The 16,875-nt window shown below is 36.4% G+C and overlaps 3 protein-coding genes across 4 annotated transcripts; all 3 read left to right on the plus strand.

Moving 5' to 3' along the window:
* Window positions 1–693: 693 nt before the first annotated feature.
* On the plus strand, window positions 694–4,189 carry LOC113307833. Of its 2 annotated transcripts, none has more exons than XM_026556294.1 (6): window positions 694–834; window positions 981–1,049; window positions 2,204–3,229; window positions 3,319–3,384; window positions 3,482–3,680; window positions 3,943–4,189. In XM_026556294.1, the coding sequence occupies exons 2-6, from the start codon at window positions 1,047–1,049 to the stop codon at window positions 4,026–4,028; spliced, it is 1,380 nt and encodes a 459-aa protein (XP_026412079.1). In that variant the 5' UTR covers window positions 694–834; window positions 981–1,046; the 3' UTR covers window positions 4,029–4,189. The 2 variants fall into 2 exon arrangements, with proteins under 2 accessions (XP_026412079.1, XP_026412078.1); XM_026556293.1 differs by having other exon boundaries at window positions 715–883.
* Window positions 4,190–4,761: 572 nt separating this feature from the next.
* LOC113311379 (putative receptor like protein 25) lies at window positions 4,762–6,562 on the plus strand. The gene is made up of 2 exons (XM_026560218.1): window positions 4,762–4,850; window positions 5,602–6,562. The coding sequence occupies exons 1-2, from the start codon at window positions 4,762–4,764 to the stop codon at window positions 6,560–6,562; spliced, it is 1,050 nt and encodes a 349-aa protein (XP_026416003.1).
* Window positions 6,563–12,949: 6,387 nt separating this feature from the next.
* LOC113311380 (probable LRR receptor-like serine/threonine-protein kinase At4g36180) lies at window positions 12,950–16,875 on the plus strand. The gene is made up of 2 exons (XM_026560219.1): window positions 12,950–14,165; window positions 16,691–16,875. The coding sequence occupies exons 1-2, from the start codon at window positions 12,950–12,952 to the stop codon at window positions 16,873–16,875; spliced, it is 1,401 nt and encodes a 466-aa protein (XP_026416004.1).

The following is a 16,875-nucleotide window of genomic DNA, read 5'->3' on the forward strand; positions in this document are numbered from 1 at the left end:
AAACGGAAAATGGGTCATTTGTCCAAATATTTTTAAATCACAGTTCAAATGGACGAGTAAAAAATAGTTCGGGTGAAATGGCCAAAAAAAATATTAGTTTCATCCTAGCTTAAATTTAAAAAATAACAAGGATGAAACTTGATACATCCTGTGTAAATTAAAAATAAGAAAAAATATTTGAAAATGGGCACGATGAAACTGGTTACATCCTGCCTATTTTTACATTTTTGTCCATTTAAACAGTATCAAAATCTAAATATCCATTTCACCCAGGAATTGTTGATTTTGGTCTTTTTAACCAATTTTGTGTTCAAGAAATTGTTTTGAAGATTTATACGCATAACTTCTTTATCTTTTAACTTTTAGAAGTCAGAAAACTACTTCTTTATGTGTTGTTCTACAATCACACAAGTTATACCGGTGTGTTTGCGATTTCGAATCATCCCCGGTCGGAGGTCTTTTCTACCTAGAACCTCAACGATGAAATGGTTTTCCGACCACCACTAGATTTTCTCACAGAATTTTGCACAATCCGTCTAGAATCAGTGAATAATGAGGTTGCCACGTGTCATGAACGTATAAATTCTGGTACGATAACCATACAACAAATTGACGGTTACGATTAAACAAATAGATCTGAAATCGTGCAACGCATCATTTGATATCCAAACTCACCAAATAAAACCCCCAAAAAAAACTTCCTATTCAGAGAAAAAACAACGCCCCCTTCAAAATCGCTTTTTCTAGGGTTTACACAGTGCATCGCGGCTAAAATCTATTAACATTGACATCATCAACATCATCATCTACTCTACAACTATCACACTCACAAAGGTACTTCAACAATCAAAACCAAAATCTCAAACCCCTTTGATTCTCTTAGGTTAGGGCATCTGAAAAACTACTTCTTTTCGATTTTGATGTGCTTTTCTAGTGATAAAGTTACGACCTTTACATTCTTTAACTGTTTGATTTTGCAGATTGAGCTTCAAGAGGGGGAGTAGGTGAAGTACAAATTTTGTTGGGAGGAAGTCAAACTGAAATTGATGGTATGTATGCACTAGTTGAGACTTAGTTTGATTTGTTCCGTGTTTTTTTATTTTGTTGATTTAGGGTGTTGAATTTTAGTGAAATTGTGGGTTCAATTTTGGTTTTTTATGGTAAAATTAAGATTTTTAGTTGAATTGGATTAGTTATTGTGGTGCACATTGGATTAGGGTTTTTGGAGTAGTTGTGAATGACGGAGTGTTGTAGTTGTTTTACAATTTGGGGTGCAAATGTTTGGTACTTTGAATTGTGTATCAAGTGTGGATGTTTTGATTTTGAAGTGTCCTGGGGGGTGACTGTAGTTGCGCAGCCACAGAATTCGGTGAAGCTAATATATGGTAATTCGATTGTGTATGAATGTGAAGGTTTTGTTCAGAGTGTCTTGGGGATGTCTGTAGTTGCGCAGCATAGTTTCTGTGTTTCATAATTGAATGTGGATCCAAGTTTTGTGTCGTGGTTACCATAATGGCATTGATTTATGGACTAGAGGTTCTTGATAAATGACACTGATTCAGTATACTTGGCCGTTAGAAAATTGCAATTAAGAAACATCAGGGTCTTTTGTTAAACCCCTTTGACTGAGGATTCTGACTGATCTGTATTTCAAATTCGTTTCTTAATTTCTTAAGTGTTTGTTAAGGGCTCTGACCTGTTCCTGAGGATTCTGACTCATCTGTATATCAAATTCGTTCTTAATTTCTTAAATGTTTGCTAAGGGCTCTGACCTGTTTTACGAAAAAGAGGATGTGTGGAAGATTCTTCTTTGGTTTGTAGGACTTTCTGTTTGCAAGTTGCATATATTGCTAGTGGAAGGAATTCTTTAAGTGGTTTGTTGTTTTGAATTGTTGACTGTATTTTATAGAATGCCATAGTCGTCATCATTACGTGGTATCCTTGGGAACATTAACTGACTTACACCTTCCAATTTCAATTTTAACTTATGAAAATTTCAAATTATGCAACCTATGATGGCCTGTTAGATTCTAACTAAGTACTGTGAATGACATGTGCATGAGGATTATGCTCGATATATATTGCTGTTCTGTGGTAGGAATGTCATGCTCTAGTTTTTGAACTCCTGAATCTTAATTACTGCTCTTCATCTGGTTCGTGCATTTGTTTTTCTTCGTCATGTAATAACAGTCTTTCTGTGCAGTCATTCGAAAATAAGGCCTTTTGGGCTGACAAGGACAATGGAGGTTTACCCGATGATCAGGTAGCCTATGACAATCCCTCTAAAACAGAAACCAAGCGCCAATATAATTGGCTTTTCGATCCTACTGAAGCGGACCTCTTTCCTAATAAGAAGCAGGCTATAGATGCAACAAACAGCAGACTGTATCCAGGAGTTTTGACTACAAATGTTTCTACTTGGGAAAATGGTACCAATTTGGAACCAGGAACTGGCCAGCAATTCAGTGACCAAGTATTTGGTTCAGAGCCTGCTACGGATGTCAGCTTTGATGAAAGCAATGTGCATGCAAATGGTTCAGATAATCTAATTATGGGAAGGAGTGTGGAGGATCAATTCAGAAATGATGCTTCTGTTGCTTTGTCTATGTCCCAGGATTATAATGGTTCTTCACTTAACTATGGTGGAATCAGAAGAGTTAAAATTAACCAGGTACGAGATTCAGACTGTGGCGTATCTATCTCCATGGGTCACAACTACCAGGTCAATGATACTGGCGATGGAATGCCCTTTTCGATGGTTCATGCCTATCTTCACAAGGATGATGGCATCTCTGTGCCTCCACCTGAGACTTATCAGGCGAAGGAGTCCAGCAATAATATTCCTGTATCAATGTACCATTCAATGTCTCACTCCTTCATTAAGGAGGATCAAAATATGATATCTTTCGGTGGGTATCAGGAGGAGCCTATCACAGGAGCCTCAGATAGGCTTATTAATAACTACGACTTGATGATGGGTCAGCATTCCTTAGTTGAACAACAATCAGATATGAAGCCCGAGGAGAGCGGTTTGGTTGTTCCTCAAACCGAGATACTTCTAAATAATACCACCCAAAGCGGAACCAAAAAGTCTGGAAATGATACTAAGCCTAAAACGTCAAAGAAGGTATCCCCTAATAACAACAATTTTCCTTCAAATGTCCGAAGCTTACTATCCACTGGGATGCTTGATGGAGTACCAGTGAAGTATATAGCCTGGTCGCAGCAGGTAAATTTATTACAGTCCATCTAATCTATTTTTAAAGATTTCTTTTACCAAGTTTTTATTATTAAGATCCAATTTTGCGATGTCAAAAGGAGCTACGTGGGATTGTAAAAGGTTCAGGATATCTATGCAGCTGTCAATCATGTGGTCTTTCTAAGGTACTTGGTACAATTTACATTAGATCTTACTTTTTCTTCTACATAGTACTCTGTTCTATTTGAATTTGCTTCTTACTAAATAAATTGGCATATGCAGGTACTCAATGCTTTTGAGTTTGAGCGCCACGCCAATTGCAAAACTAAGCACCCTAATAATCATATATTTTTCGAGAATGGGAAGTCTATTTATGCAGTAGTGCAAGAGCTAAGGAGCACTCCTCAGAACTTGTTATTTGAAGTGATTCAAACTGTTACTGGTTCTCCTATCAATCAGAAGTCGTTCAATCTTTGGAAAGGTAAAATGATCTTTACTGTACACACTTTAGTCGGTTTCTGTTAATAGAGCAAAAACACGGTTTTCCAGAAAATAGAGTGATAATGAACCACCCCCAGCTTTGCTGTGTAAACAAGAACTGCACCAAAACCAATTGAAGAACATTCAATTTCCTTGAGAACATTCAAGTTATGGTTTGCATCATATATTGAGATTTTTTATTTTTATTTTTTTGTTATGCTGGACTGATTATTTCCTTTCCCCCCCCTCTCTATCTCATCCAGAGTCATATCAAGCAGCGACTCGTGAACTACAACGTATTTATGGAAAAGATGAAAAGAACCAGGCTTTGCAAAATGAATATGCTTAATGCAGTTGATTCAGATTGTAATCTAGGGAAATATCTTTCATTTTTGTTCTAGAATACATCCTTTTCGTTTTGATTTTTTTATAACAATAATGCTATGATGTATTTTCAATAGAGAACTCAAATTGGTATAATAGATTAATGTTGATAGTCAGTTTTTTTTATGTTTGCTGGCTTATTCCTCTGTAATGTCCTTTTCTAACTACTAGTAGACTGAGGAAACTGCCGCTTCACAGCTGCAATTCTCAGAAACTTTGATGGCAATGGACCAATTCTCACTCTAGCCTAGTCAATGACTGAAAATTCAATTGCCTTCTAAAAATTGAACATGGCAACTTAAGGTATGTATCAAATGCCGTGGAAACCGAAAATGGAAGTCCTTTTACTAGTAGTAGGTTTAGGGCCTCTTACGGAGGGGTCAAGTCTTTCGTACCAAGGATAAAAGGAGAAAAGGCATGGGGAAAGCATATTTATTCGCCCCATCTTCCATCTTTTATAAGCATTTGGAATAATTCATGGAAGTCCAAGTCTTACGATGGAATCACAGAAACGTTAACCCGAACAATGTTTGACTTGGCTTTTGGTATTTGATAAAAACGTTTGCATGGTTGAGATTAAAAATAGCTTTTCTGCGGCTTATGCTAAAAGACGTCTTTTAGCACGATATTTAGAATAGCGTTTAACACTAGTTAGATTACCGTTTTTTTGAATTCCAGGCATCATCAAACAAAAAACCATGGAACATATGGCTTGGAAAAGTGTGGATAGCACGAACTTGGAATCCTTTAGACTTGACATTCCACACTTTTTCCAAGCTTGGAACAGGTTGAATTCCACCGTAAGACTTGCTCTTAGTTTTTTAGAATCTTTCTGCCAATTATAGCGCCAAATCTCCTACCGCGTAGGACATTTTTATTGCACATTTTTTTTCACAAGGCCAGGAGTCACAACAATTCTTCAGGTTTCAGGCCACGCTAAGTAATTCTGCTGCTGATACAAACTTGTATGATCAAACCTGTTTTATCGCAGACAGCTATTACCAATCAAATCTCTTTTAACGTGTTGTGAATGACTAAACCCAAGTTGTACAAAGTACAGACAGGTTTTTTTCCATTACTCGTTTGACTGCAGATTTAAGTCTTGTACTCGTGCATGTCCATTCAAAATCTCAAATCTTATAAGCCAGTAAAGCTACTCAAATGACATTATTCTGTCTTCTTCTTGTCCATCTTCATTTCTTGTTCTTTCTAAACTTCAACACCAATGGCCTAAACTTCAAAGACTTAACATATCAAATACTACAGTGAGTGGATACATTTAAAATGCACCATTATTGGTCACCCTTTCTGCTCAAAATTGTTCAATTCAAGGGCCTTTACCTTCATCAATCTACAACCTTTCTCGATTGCAGTCTCTAGAACTCTCTGGTAATAACATAGCAGGTTATATACATTCTTCTATCTCAAATCTAAAATTCCTAGTCGTTCTCGCAATAATCTCCAAGGTTCAATTCCTGAGTCAATCTGCGAGATTCTTTCTCTTGGACTACTCTACTTGAATGATAATAACATAACAGGAATCTTAGTGGTTCTCCTCCTGAATTCATTAGTAAACTTGAGGATCTCAAAGTTCTAAGCTTAGCGAATAATAACTTCGGAGGGACTAAACCCACTGTGTTTCTTTCGCCTCGGCTACGGATTCTTTCTTTACGGTCCAACAAGTTCAATGGGTCAATCCCTAAAGAGATTAGTAATTTGCAGAATATCCAAATATTAGACTTATCCCAAAACAATTTCAATGGGGAAATTCCCAGGACAATAGGAAACTTACAGAGGCTAATAAATAAACCTACTGAGTTATTCCCTATTGGCAGTGAAGTTGGTTTGCTATTGCAGATGTCGTTGAAGGGGAACATGATCCAATTTCAGAATTTGTACAGCTTCAGTTCAGGAATTGATCTTTCATGCAACGATCTTCAAGGAAACATCCCAGAAGAGATTGGTCTACTAAAAGGGCTCCCTACGCTTAACCTGTCACATAATCGCTTTTCCGGCGTAATCCCACAAAGTGTTGGAAGCATGAGCGATTTGGAGTCTTTGGATTTGAGTGTCAACCAATTATCTGGTCAGATCCCACAATCTTTGGCATCAATGGATTCTCTACAGCTTCTGAATTCATCTTATAACAACTTGAGTGGAAAGATCCCAGGAGGACCTCATTTTGATACATTGAGTGGAGATGGTTCAGCATTTGCCAACAACAGTTTGTTGTGTGGCTTCTACACAAACCACACTTGCAAGGGTGATCAGAGAAGTAATGCTACTGATAGTAATACTCCAAATGGAGGTTATGAAGATGACAAGGAGGATGTAAAAGATACGTTGTTGTTATATGCTATCATTGCTTTGGGATTTGCTGTTGGATTTTGGGGTCTATTCTTTGTTTTGCTTTTGAAGAAAGAAAATTGGTGGTTTGCGTATTGGAGATTAGTAAATGTCGTTGCAGTGAGAGTTGTTAACTGTCTATTGAAAGATTGAATATTGTTTGGATTGTATTTGTATTGTTTGCTCAAATGTTATCAATGATAAGGTTCCAATATGGCTTTTTTTTTTTTTTTTCTTCTTTTCATAATTAAAATCATGCATCATAGCTATATTTATACGTTGAATTTGGCCTTTATAATATTTTTCTCTTTGGGAAAATTATACTCAGCTGTAGAGTGTAGACTATAGGGAAAATGCAGTTTCACAACTACCACAATTCTCGGAAATTTGGACCAAATCTCAATGTGGGTGTATTTATGTTAGGACCTACGCATTAAAGAAAAAAGTGGTATAGTTCCTAGTTAGCAATTCGGGATTCGGCAAACGTACGGAACGGTAAACGTACGAGTATTATACGGTTTTGTAAAATTCAGATTCGGTCCAAAATTCGGTCAACGGGACGTGATTCGTCAGTAACTCGGAACGGCATACGTACGTGTATGATTCGATTTATAAATGTGAGTTCGGCTCTGAAAATTCGGTATCTATAGATAACAAATAATTTGTATTTATAAGGTCATAGACCAATTTTTATGCATATGTGTGAGTTATTTAAAGAAAAAATAAACTTAATACGATGATATTAATAATATATACAACATTAGTTATCCAAGAGGACGTCGTATGGTGGTTTAGATGCTTGGTTAGTGAGTTTGAGATCTCTCTCACCTTCACCTTCAAATCTCTTCAGTCGTTTTTGTTTCATAAAAATCACAACACGTCTAATATTCGGTCGTGTATGCTCGGGAGGCAGTAAAGCCCAAAAAATGGAGTCTTTGAAAAGTAAAAGCTAAAGAATTTATGGCGAATTAAGCGGACGTATCATTCGGGATACGTAAAATTCGTGAACGGTTCGCGAATAATTCGGGAATGCCACATAATACGCGACTTGGGTTCGGAGTTGCAAACGTACGCGAATAAGACGGTAAAATTCGTGATACGGAAAAATTCGCGAATCATTCGTGAACTTACTAACTAGGGTATAGTTTGATTTTCCAAGTCAAGCTCACTGTAGCCTAGTCATTGAACGAAAATTTAATCGACTTCTAATAATTCAACAAGTTTGGATTTCTAATTGGAAGTGACAAATCCGCCTCGAGGCTTCGGCAAAGTTAGAGAATACCTTATCAGGCTAACAATCTTAGACGGCAGTTTGAGTATATATGGCTCACGTGTGGGACTAAAGTTTGGATTGAATTCGTCATGGACAAAAAAAAAAGTTGCAGTTTTGTGAAGTAAGGATTGATTTCTACTTCTACTACCCAAACGCCCCTGGGTCTCTTGCAGAAGAAGTCTAAACGCAAGGTATACGTACACATACGAACCTGTGTTTTTTAACATCTATTTTGTTTTGTGGGTAGTGGGGTACATCAATTCAACCTAGTTTATGACGATCCAAAACTGTCGTACATTTACGCCATTAATGAATCTTCGACAGTTTAGAGTCGTCACTTAAACAATCTAAACATGAACGACTGTTGAGGGTCGTCAATGAAATTTTTTAATATCTTGACGATTTTTCATATTATCTGGGCAAAAAAAAAAAAAAGTTAGACTAAAAATTTGGAAAAAAAAAAACTCTAATTAAGTGAGATTATCACTAATTAATTAAAATTATCACTAATTAATTAAATTTTAACACTAATCATTTAGGGGCATTTTAGCCATTTAAAAAAAAAATTATAAGGGGGATCCAAATTAGATTCTAGTGACCTTTTTTGTACTCTAATGCATGGCCCCTAATTAATTCCGATAGCCCCCAATTAAGTTAGGCAATTCAATTATACTTGTTTCGAACATGAGCACTGGAAATCTCCAATCTTATCTCCAAAAGAATATTTCATCAATTTCCACATTATGCATTTATGAATGGACCATATATGACGTGGATACATTTATCAGGCTGGGACATACTCAAAGAAAAAGAGCTAACAGGTTCTCCAAGTCAAGCTAGTTGATGCCATGAAAATTCGAACTGAGAAAGTACAATTCAGTTCCAGATAGTTGATGCGAATGAAAATCCAAACTGTTGAAGCTATAAACAGTAATGAATATGTTTGCATTTCTGCATACATATTTATCCACCAAACAATTCATTTTGTACTTGATATATAATAAAATTAAATTCAGTTCCAGATAAGTAGCCATGAGTTCGTTCAGTAAGACTACGATCAGATTACATCATTCTATTTTCTTGTTATTCAGCTACATCTCTTGCTCCTTTTATTATCAGCATTACTGGATTTACACGATCCAGTCATGGATGCCACGAACATGAGGGAAGAGCACTCTTAGATTTCAAATTATCTCTGAGTGACCCTTCAAACCGTTTATTGTCATGGCAAGAAGGAAGGCAATATGAAAACTGTTGTGACTGGGTTGGAATTGATTGTTCACCTGACACTTTTCATGTCATCTCCATTAATCTCCGGAACACAGTTCTTCAAATTTACTACAATGAGAAATTGTCAAGGAAACTCGAGGGAGAAACCTACTACCATGTAGAAACACCAAAAACTTCCTTACATGGTAAACTTTCTCCTTCCATTTCAAACATTACACATGGAGATTCAGGTATGGGACCTTAGATCTTCAGCACCATGTGACTACGTACACTCGATCTAAAGATGCTTGGGATATCTTAGAAATCGTACTTGAAGGTAATACCAGTGAGAAGGAAGCTAGGCTTCAAAATCTTAATTCCGATTGGGAAAACCTTCATATGGCAGATGAAGATTCATTTGATGAGTTTAATTACAAGGTGTCTGAAATTGTTAATGCATCTTTTGCATTGGGTAAGACTATTCCTAAAAAGGACATTGTGATGAAAATTCTCAGATCACTGCACGATTCTAAGAAGCATGTCATCGTTGAGGGAAATAACCTTGATGCTCTTTCCAGAAATACTCTGGTTGGGAAGCTTAAGATCTTTGATCATGAGCATACATCCAAAATCGGTAAGGATGTTGCCTTTAAAGCACAAAGAACACTAAATTACTCTCATCGTAGGAGAAACCTTTCTCTTCAATTCAAGGGTCTTTACCTTCTTCTATCTATAAACTCTCTAGATTGCAGTCTCTAGATCTCTCTCAAAACGACATAACAGGCTATATACCAATTTCAAACTGTGAGATGGTTTCTCTTTAACAACTTGATTTAAGTAGGAATAACATAACAAAAAGCATACCAAGTTGCATTACAAAGATCCATAGGCTTACCGTTCTTCGTGTTTCTGGAAACTCTATTGGAGGCATTCTTTCATTGACCGATTTCGTTAACGAGTTAAACCTACCAACTCAATTATACGCATTTTCTAAAGATTTCTTTCTAAAATATGTTTAACATAGGCAAGTGCACACCCACCCTAAAGATTGTTAACATATGTTTCTATAATATAGATGAAATTCTCACAAGTTAATGTGCATCATGCCTTTCCTTGGTTTTGTTCTCAGTTGCTAAAAACGCTACGTTTTGTGGTTTCTTTGTCCATATGTTGTCCTTCTCATACTTGATTTTTTTTCTGCATAGTTTATAGCTCATGACAGTTTTCTGATAATTTTCTTATGCATCTTGTTGCATCCCGATGGCCAAATGCTAAGTGATAAGACAATATTAGTAGGAGGAGATGATGTGTTCAACCTTTTTTCAGTGAAACTGGTGATAGAAAGCATGTACCTCGTGCCATTTTTGTAGATCCTGAACCTACTGTCATTGATGAAGAAACTTCATAGATTATTTTCATTGTGCCATGGTGATTCCCGCCTCCATGTATGTAAGCTCAACGAACAAAACACGATTTCGTTGCTTACAACTTTTCAGAACTGGTTTATCCAAAGGAAAAGTTAGTTATGTTGGGAAGTCTTGTCTCTAATGTGGTCATGTTGTCTATGGGTTTCTTGTGCCGTCTGTCTTGGTGGGAATATTAATGTGTAAATCAGTGAGTCGATGATCATCATTCTTTGAGTGCATGTGGTTTTAAATATTACCACTTCGCAGTATTAAGCCTCTTCTTTTTGGTAAAGCAGAAATTTTAATCTTTATCATTTCTTATTTGTTGACTGATTATCTATGAACACATAATGCAGTAGTCTCTTCTATATTACACCGTAATGCAGTATTTGCTCTAAATTTCTTTCTTTCTTGATCGTGTGCAGATGAGTGATTGTGGAACTATTTAGGTTATAAGCTGAGACATTTAAAGAATTACGTAAGCAAAATTTTATTGATAGCAAAATGTACAATAGATGCACCTAAATGGGAAGACATTAGACAGCCTAACCCCAAGAAAAACCAAATACATGAATGGTAGATAAGATAAAAAAGAAGGAAACATGTAGTGATTGAGCTATTTTTGTTGTAGAATTTCGGCTGACTTTTAGGTTAGCATTGTCAGGCCAAATAACACCTGCAAGAGCAAACAGGAGATGAATTTTAGGTTAGCATTGTCAGGCCAAAGAACACATGCAAGAGCAAACAGGAGGTTATTATTGAAGAAACACGCATATCCAATCGGTATAAAATTACAAATGGTTTACAACAAAAGAATCCAAGTCATCTCCTTGAACAATTTTTATACACAAAGGATAACTTCTAAGTATCAATCAATTTCTTTTTAGTTTTTGGGGATGCAAAGAGTGCACATAAGTGTCAGACCTGAGAGGTTGTAAATCACATAGAACCAAACAAACCCAAGAAATGGCGAAACAAAATCTGCATACCCAACCTAATGCAAAAGGAAAACTATACTAAACTAGATCATGAGATATGCTTGATACGGTAGATATCATTAGTGGTGGTTCTAAACAAGATAGATATAAATATTTGATAATGATAACAACGACCAGAAGAAATGAAAATTTGAGGTTTCTTTTTCAAACCATATATAAGATGTTGAAGTATAATGATGGGATGCAAATTGATTTCTCAGTTTATAAACATTTGGTTTACTCTAAAACCCCATTTGGTAAACATCACTATAACAACAATACATACCCATAGAAATACCAATCATTCTTTGATTCACCATTGAAGTTGCATTTCCATACCAAATCAATCCTGAAAAAGCATTGCATTGTAAATGTCGAGTTCGACTTAAATTTTTAAATGTTTTCAAATCTTTGTAAATTGCAAATTTTCAAAGATATGAATAACACATACCAGAAAACTTCTCATTTTCCACAACCATAATCGGTGTACCTTCCTGCTACAATTCTAACCCCTGAATCCTGATAACATTACAAATCAATACTATAAATCAACGCAACAAATAATCAATCTAGAAACATCTAAAAGAGGGAGACAGATGGAGTATCATGATACCTTACAACACTATAACCTTGGAACTTTACACGTTTCAAAACCATAAACCGAATAATCGAAATCAACAGAGAGATAAAATTACCTAAATTGATGAACATAAGATTTATGTGTAGCTTAGATCAAATCTTGAACTTTGATGCTACATTAATCTGTTCAAGTACTGAATACTTTTGTTCCATGGATCTGATGATTGAAGATTTCTTGATCCTTAGTTTTTCGGCCAGAACTAGGACGAGACGATGAATCTATTTTGGAAAAAATTAAAATGAAACGGAAAAGAAAAGATTAAACACGTAAGCAGAAAGAGAAAAACCAAAAAAATAGCAAAGTAAAGCCACCTCGGCGCCACATCTGCAGTGGGTTTGAATGTGGGTTTGACTAGTGGGTCGAACAGAATTATTGTTTAGTTTGATATTTCAAATCAAGCTCACCGTAGGCTAGTCAACAAAAAGGGCTATAGTTTGATTTTTCTAGTCAATGAATGAAAATTCGACTTCTGATAATTGGATTATTTGAATTTCTAATTGAAAATGACATGATTGCTTATCTTGGATCCAAATCCGCCTCCAGACTTCGGAAAATTTAGAGAAGATCTTTATCAAGCTAAACAATCTGAGACGTTTGGGAGAGTTAATATATATATGGCTCATGTGTCGACTCCTCCTAGACCGTTACTACAAAACCATCAAATCTCATACACGATTCTACAACGTGTTCCAACTCTTATCAAATCTCATTTACAGATAGCAACCTGTTGTTTTCATTTATTGTTGTTTCAATCAGCAAAAAAAAAGTTTTTCATTTAAACATATGAGCTGGACATCTCCAATCTTATCTTTTAAAGATTTATTAATGGACCATATGACTACGCAACCTCAAGCTGATGCGAAGAATATCCAAACTGATTTGAGATTTTCAACAAGTTTGAATTCATTTACAATTATGCAACTTCTGCACTTGAGGTTATAAATAGTAGTCGATATGTTAACCATTCGGCATACTCATTTATCAACCAAACGCATACTTGATAATAGAGTTCAATTCAGTTTCAGATAATTAGCCATGAGTTCGGGGAGTAAGAGTACTCATATTGTTCTTATCCACCTTCAGTTACTGTTCTTTTTAGTGATCAGCATCTCTGAATATCCACTAGCAAGTCATGGATGCCAGGCACATGAGCGTAGAGCACTCTTAGATTTCAAATTATCTTTGAGTGACCCTTCAAACCGATTATCATCATGGAAAAATGAAAACTGTTGTCGGTGGTATGGAATTAGATGTTCCTCGGATGCTCATGTCATCTCCATCAACCTGAGGAACACTGTTCTTGAGAATTACTCAAATGAAAGAAGGTTAAGGCGTCTCAATGGAAATTTCAGCGACGTGCCACCACCAGACACTGCATTACATGGTAAATTCATCCCTCCTTCCCTTTCGAATATCACACATCTGGAATATCTTGATCTCGCCTTCAACGATTTCTTCAATGATTTTATGGAGACGGAACTGCCACATGGTCTAACAAAACTCACTCATTTAGATCTCTCCAACTCCAATTTCTCAGGACCAATTTCACCACAATTCACCAACTTAACATCTCTACAATATCTTGATTTATCTTGCACAAGAAATTTGTATTATTCTCCCATGTGCTTAGTAGTGTCAACTATAGAATGGGTGAGAGGGTTAAAAAACTTACAGGTCTTAAGTTTGAGTGGTGTGGATCTAGATATGGCCACAAATCCAGGAAACAATATTGCTGAAGACATATTATATCTTGCCAATCTAAAGCATCTTGATCTCTCCGAATGCGGTATCTCTACTTCGCTTTTTCCAATCCCTGGTTCTAAAAAGCTTTCTCGTCTATCTTCTATCAAATTGAGTGGGAATACTGATCTCATTTCCAAAATCCCAGTAGAAATGGCGAATTTACCTTCACTTTCTATTCTTGACGTATCTGGTTGTGGATTACAAGGTTCAGTTCCTTATCTTCCTCAACTCACAAAGCTTAATGTGAGGAATAATTTTGATCTTCGTCCTGATCTCACCAGCATGTTTCAACGAAAATGGCCTAAACTTCAAACACTGTCAATATCGGATGCTAATGTTAGTGGACCGATCCCGGTCTCGATTACAAATGCTCCATCATTGGTCAATTTTGATGCTGCAGGGTGTAAAATTCAAGGGTCTTTACCTTCTTCCATTTCTAATCTTTCTAGATTGCAGTCTCTAGAACTCTCTGCAAATGAAATAACAGGCAATATACCAGTTTCATTCTGTAAGATGGTTTCTCTTCGACGACTTGATTTGAGTAGGAATAACATAGCAAGACCCGTACCAAGTTGCCTTACAAACCTCAAAAACCTTACGCTACTCCTATAATTTTTCGAATTCATCTACCGTGTAACATTCTTGAAGGCAACATCCCAGAAGGTATTAGTGTACTAAAAGAGATAGGGTGGTTTAATTAGGTACTGGCTATTCGTGGATGTTGTTGCAGTGAGAGTGCTTAATTATCTGTTGAAAAATTAAATAATGTTTGGGTTGTAATTGTAATGTTTGCTCAAATGATATAAAATTATAATTTTCTGTAAGGGATTTATCGGTTCTTTTACCTTTTGGCACACTTATATGGTGTTTATTGCAAGGTTAGTTTGGAGTTGCATATTTTTGCGTCTATTCTTTGTTGCTCCTAAGATAAATTGAATATTGGAAACTTGCGCATTCTCAAGTTCAAATTTCTAATTTGAGGTGCTTGATATGTACCTTCATGGCAAAATATTTGGGAAAATATTGGCAGCGAGAGTTGTTTCAAGAACACTTTTACCTTTGTATGGTTGCAGGAAAGTTGCACAAGAATTGGTGAATGTTTTTGTAGGAGTAAAATATCGCACACGTCAGTAATCAAGCAAAGTAAAGGATACAACCGAAGCGAAGGGCATCGCACACGGCAAAGTTGAGATGACGCACAAGATGATGTCAGCAAAGTCACGAGTAAAGTGTGAAGAAGTATGTTATGCGAAGATGAGCGATTGTACATGAGCGAATGAGCCGCATAGTGATTCCGAAAATAATGGGTTTCTTAGCTGTCATCCACTATGTAAAATCCTATATAAAGGAGAGAGGTCATTACTTGTAAAAGGATTGCAGGTTGAGTCTTGATCAAGGAATAGAAAGAGAGAGAGAGTGAATCTAGGTTTCAAGTAAGATTGTTGTAATACTTGAATCTATCTTGTAAACATTCCAAATACTCAATTAATCAAATAAGAATTCATAATGATCACTTAGTAATCGAATTAGTTTGAGTGGAGTGTAGTTGTAAGAAAACTTACAACTACATTTTTGGCGCTAGAAACAGCTCCGGATGATAATTCCTGTTAATAGATCTGAAACTCTTAGGAAAATTAAGGAAGAATCATAAGAGATCCATGAAGACAACATGAATCATCCCAATTCAAGGAAGAGGCATAGTTTAAACTAGGATGATATTTCATCTAATGTTACATTGGCTTGAATGTAGATTCACCTATGTCTAATCCAGGATGAAACTGGTTTCATTGTGTGTTAGATCGGCTGAGTTTAGTTTCACTCATGTTTAAACTGAGATGAAACTGGTTTCATCCAGTTTTATATTTGGTGGAATTTGGTTTCGCCCATTTTTAAACTAGGATGAAACTGGTTTTGATGTTTTTCGAGACGGAGTAGGTATGAATTTATTATAATACCACACCTATAATTTGCAATTATGTTGTGCCATCACTTGTGCATCTGTTGTACGCAGTACATGAATGATCAAATATTAGCCTTTAGTTTGGATCATAAATCTCTTGCTTCTGGCAATATTCACGGATGCACCATTTCATGGCTATCAGGACATATTCTTGAGCAAGCTTGGAAGGAGATGGCTGAAACACTTATACAAGCATATTTTGGCAAAATAAAGGAAATCCTTGAAGTCGTGCCACTGAAATGGCTGCCTGATAGTTCTAGTCCCTCATGTTTTGTAGTGTGAGATTTCATGCTCTTATGTGTTCGAGGCATCACTGTAGGTTTTGTGGAGGGATATTTTGCGGTGAATGTTCTAATGGAAGGAGTTTGTTGCCTGTAAAATTTCGGACAGAGGATCCAGAACGAGTCTTCGATGTTTGCTGTGTACGTCTCGAATCTGAGCAATCATACTTAATGGAACAAGTAAGTCGAGCAGCGCAGTTTCCGACTCATGACGTTACAGACCTCAGTACTTTGCGGTCATGGGTAAACTTCCCATGATGTCAGTCAATGGAGGATGAAATTTACAAGACTTGTAACATGATCCTTGGTTATAACAAGGTAAGGCTTTGCTTGGCATGTTTCATTTCCTAGCTGAACTAATATTGTGTCGACAAACTGGGAATAGAATGTTATTAAGGTTTAGGGACAGGTGCAATCATACCCTTATTTTAGGCATGAGCCTATATATCTTTTCGCAGCTGTACCTACTATTACAACATTGGTTTAACCAGCACATATCTAAGGGGGAAACAATTCTGAGCTTTTAGAGCCTCTTTGTTAGTTAAAGATATAGTGGGTCCGTGAAGAGAAAATGAGAGTGACAACGGATATCTTCACAAAGTGATCCACCCTCTGCTTCTAGGGGCTAACACAAGCTACAAGTGAGCTCACCTTGCTTAACTGTCATGATATTTTTATAAGACTTAGGTGTTATACATGCAACTACCGAGCAACACTTGTAAGAAAATGTCTGAGAGTACTAAATAATTCTTCTGTCTTTTAGTCTGACCAACCATGGTTTTATTATTGCAGGTGCTTTTGTGGGGTGTCTTCTCAAAGGGAATATTGTGATTACTTGTGCGCTTGAGAACTCTCGGTTCTATGGTAGTTCTTCCATTTCTGCATCGTATATTCTTCTCAGTTCATTACCTCGCCCACCTACAGCTTTCATGGTCTATGACATGCTTTCTGATCTATTTCAGAAGCTTGATGGGTAA

Source organism: Papaver somniferum, chromosome 9 (assembly GCF_003573695.1).
Source record: "Papaver somniferum cultivar HN1 chromosome 9, ASM357369v1, whole genome shotgun sequence".
In the NCBI taxonomy this organism is placed as follows: domain Eukaryota; kingdom Viridiplantae; phylum Streptophyta; class Magnoliopsida; order Ranunculales; family Papaveraceae; genus Papaver; species Papaver somniferum.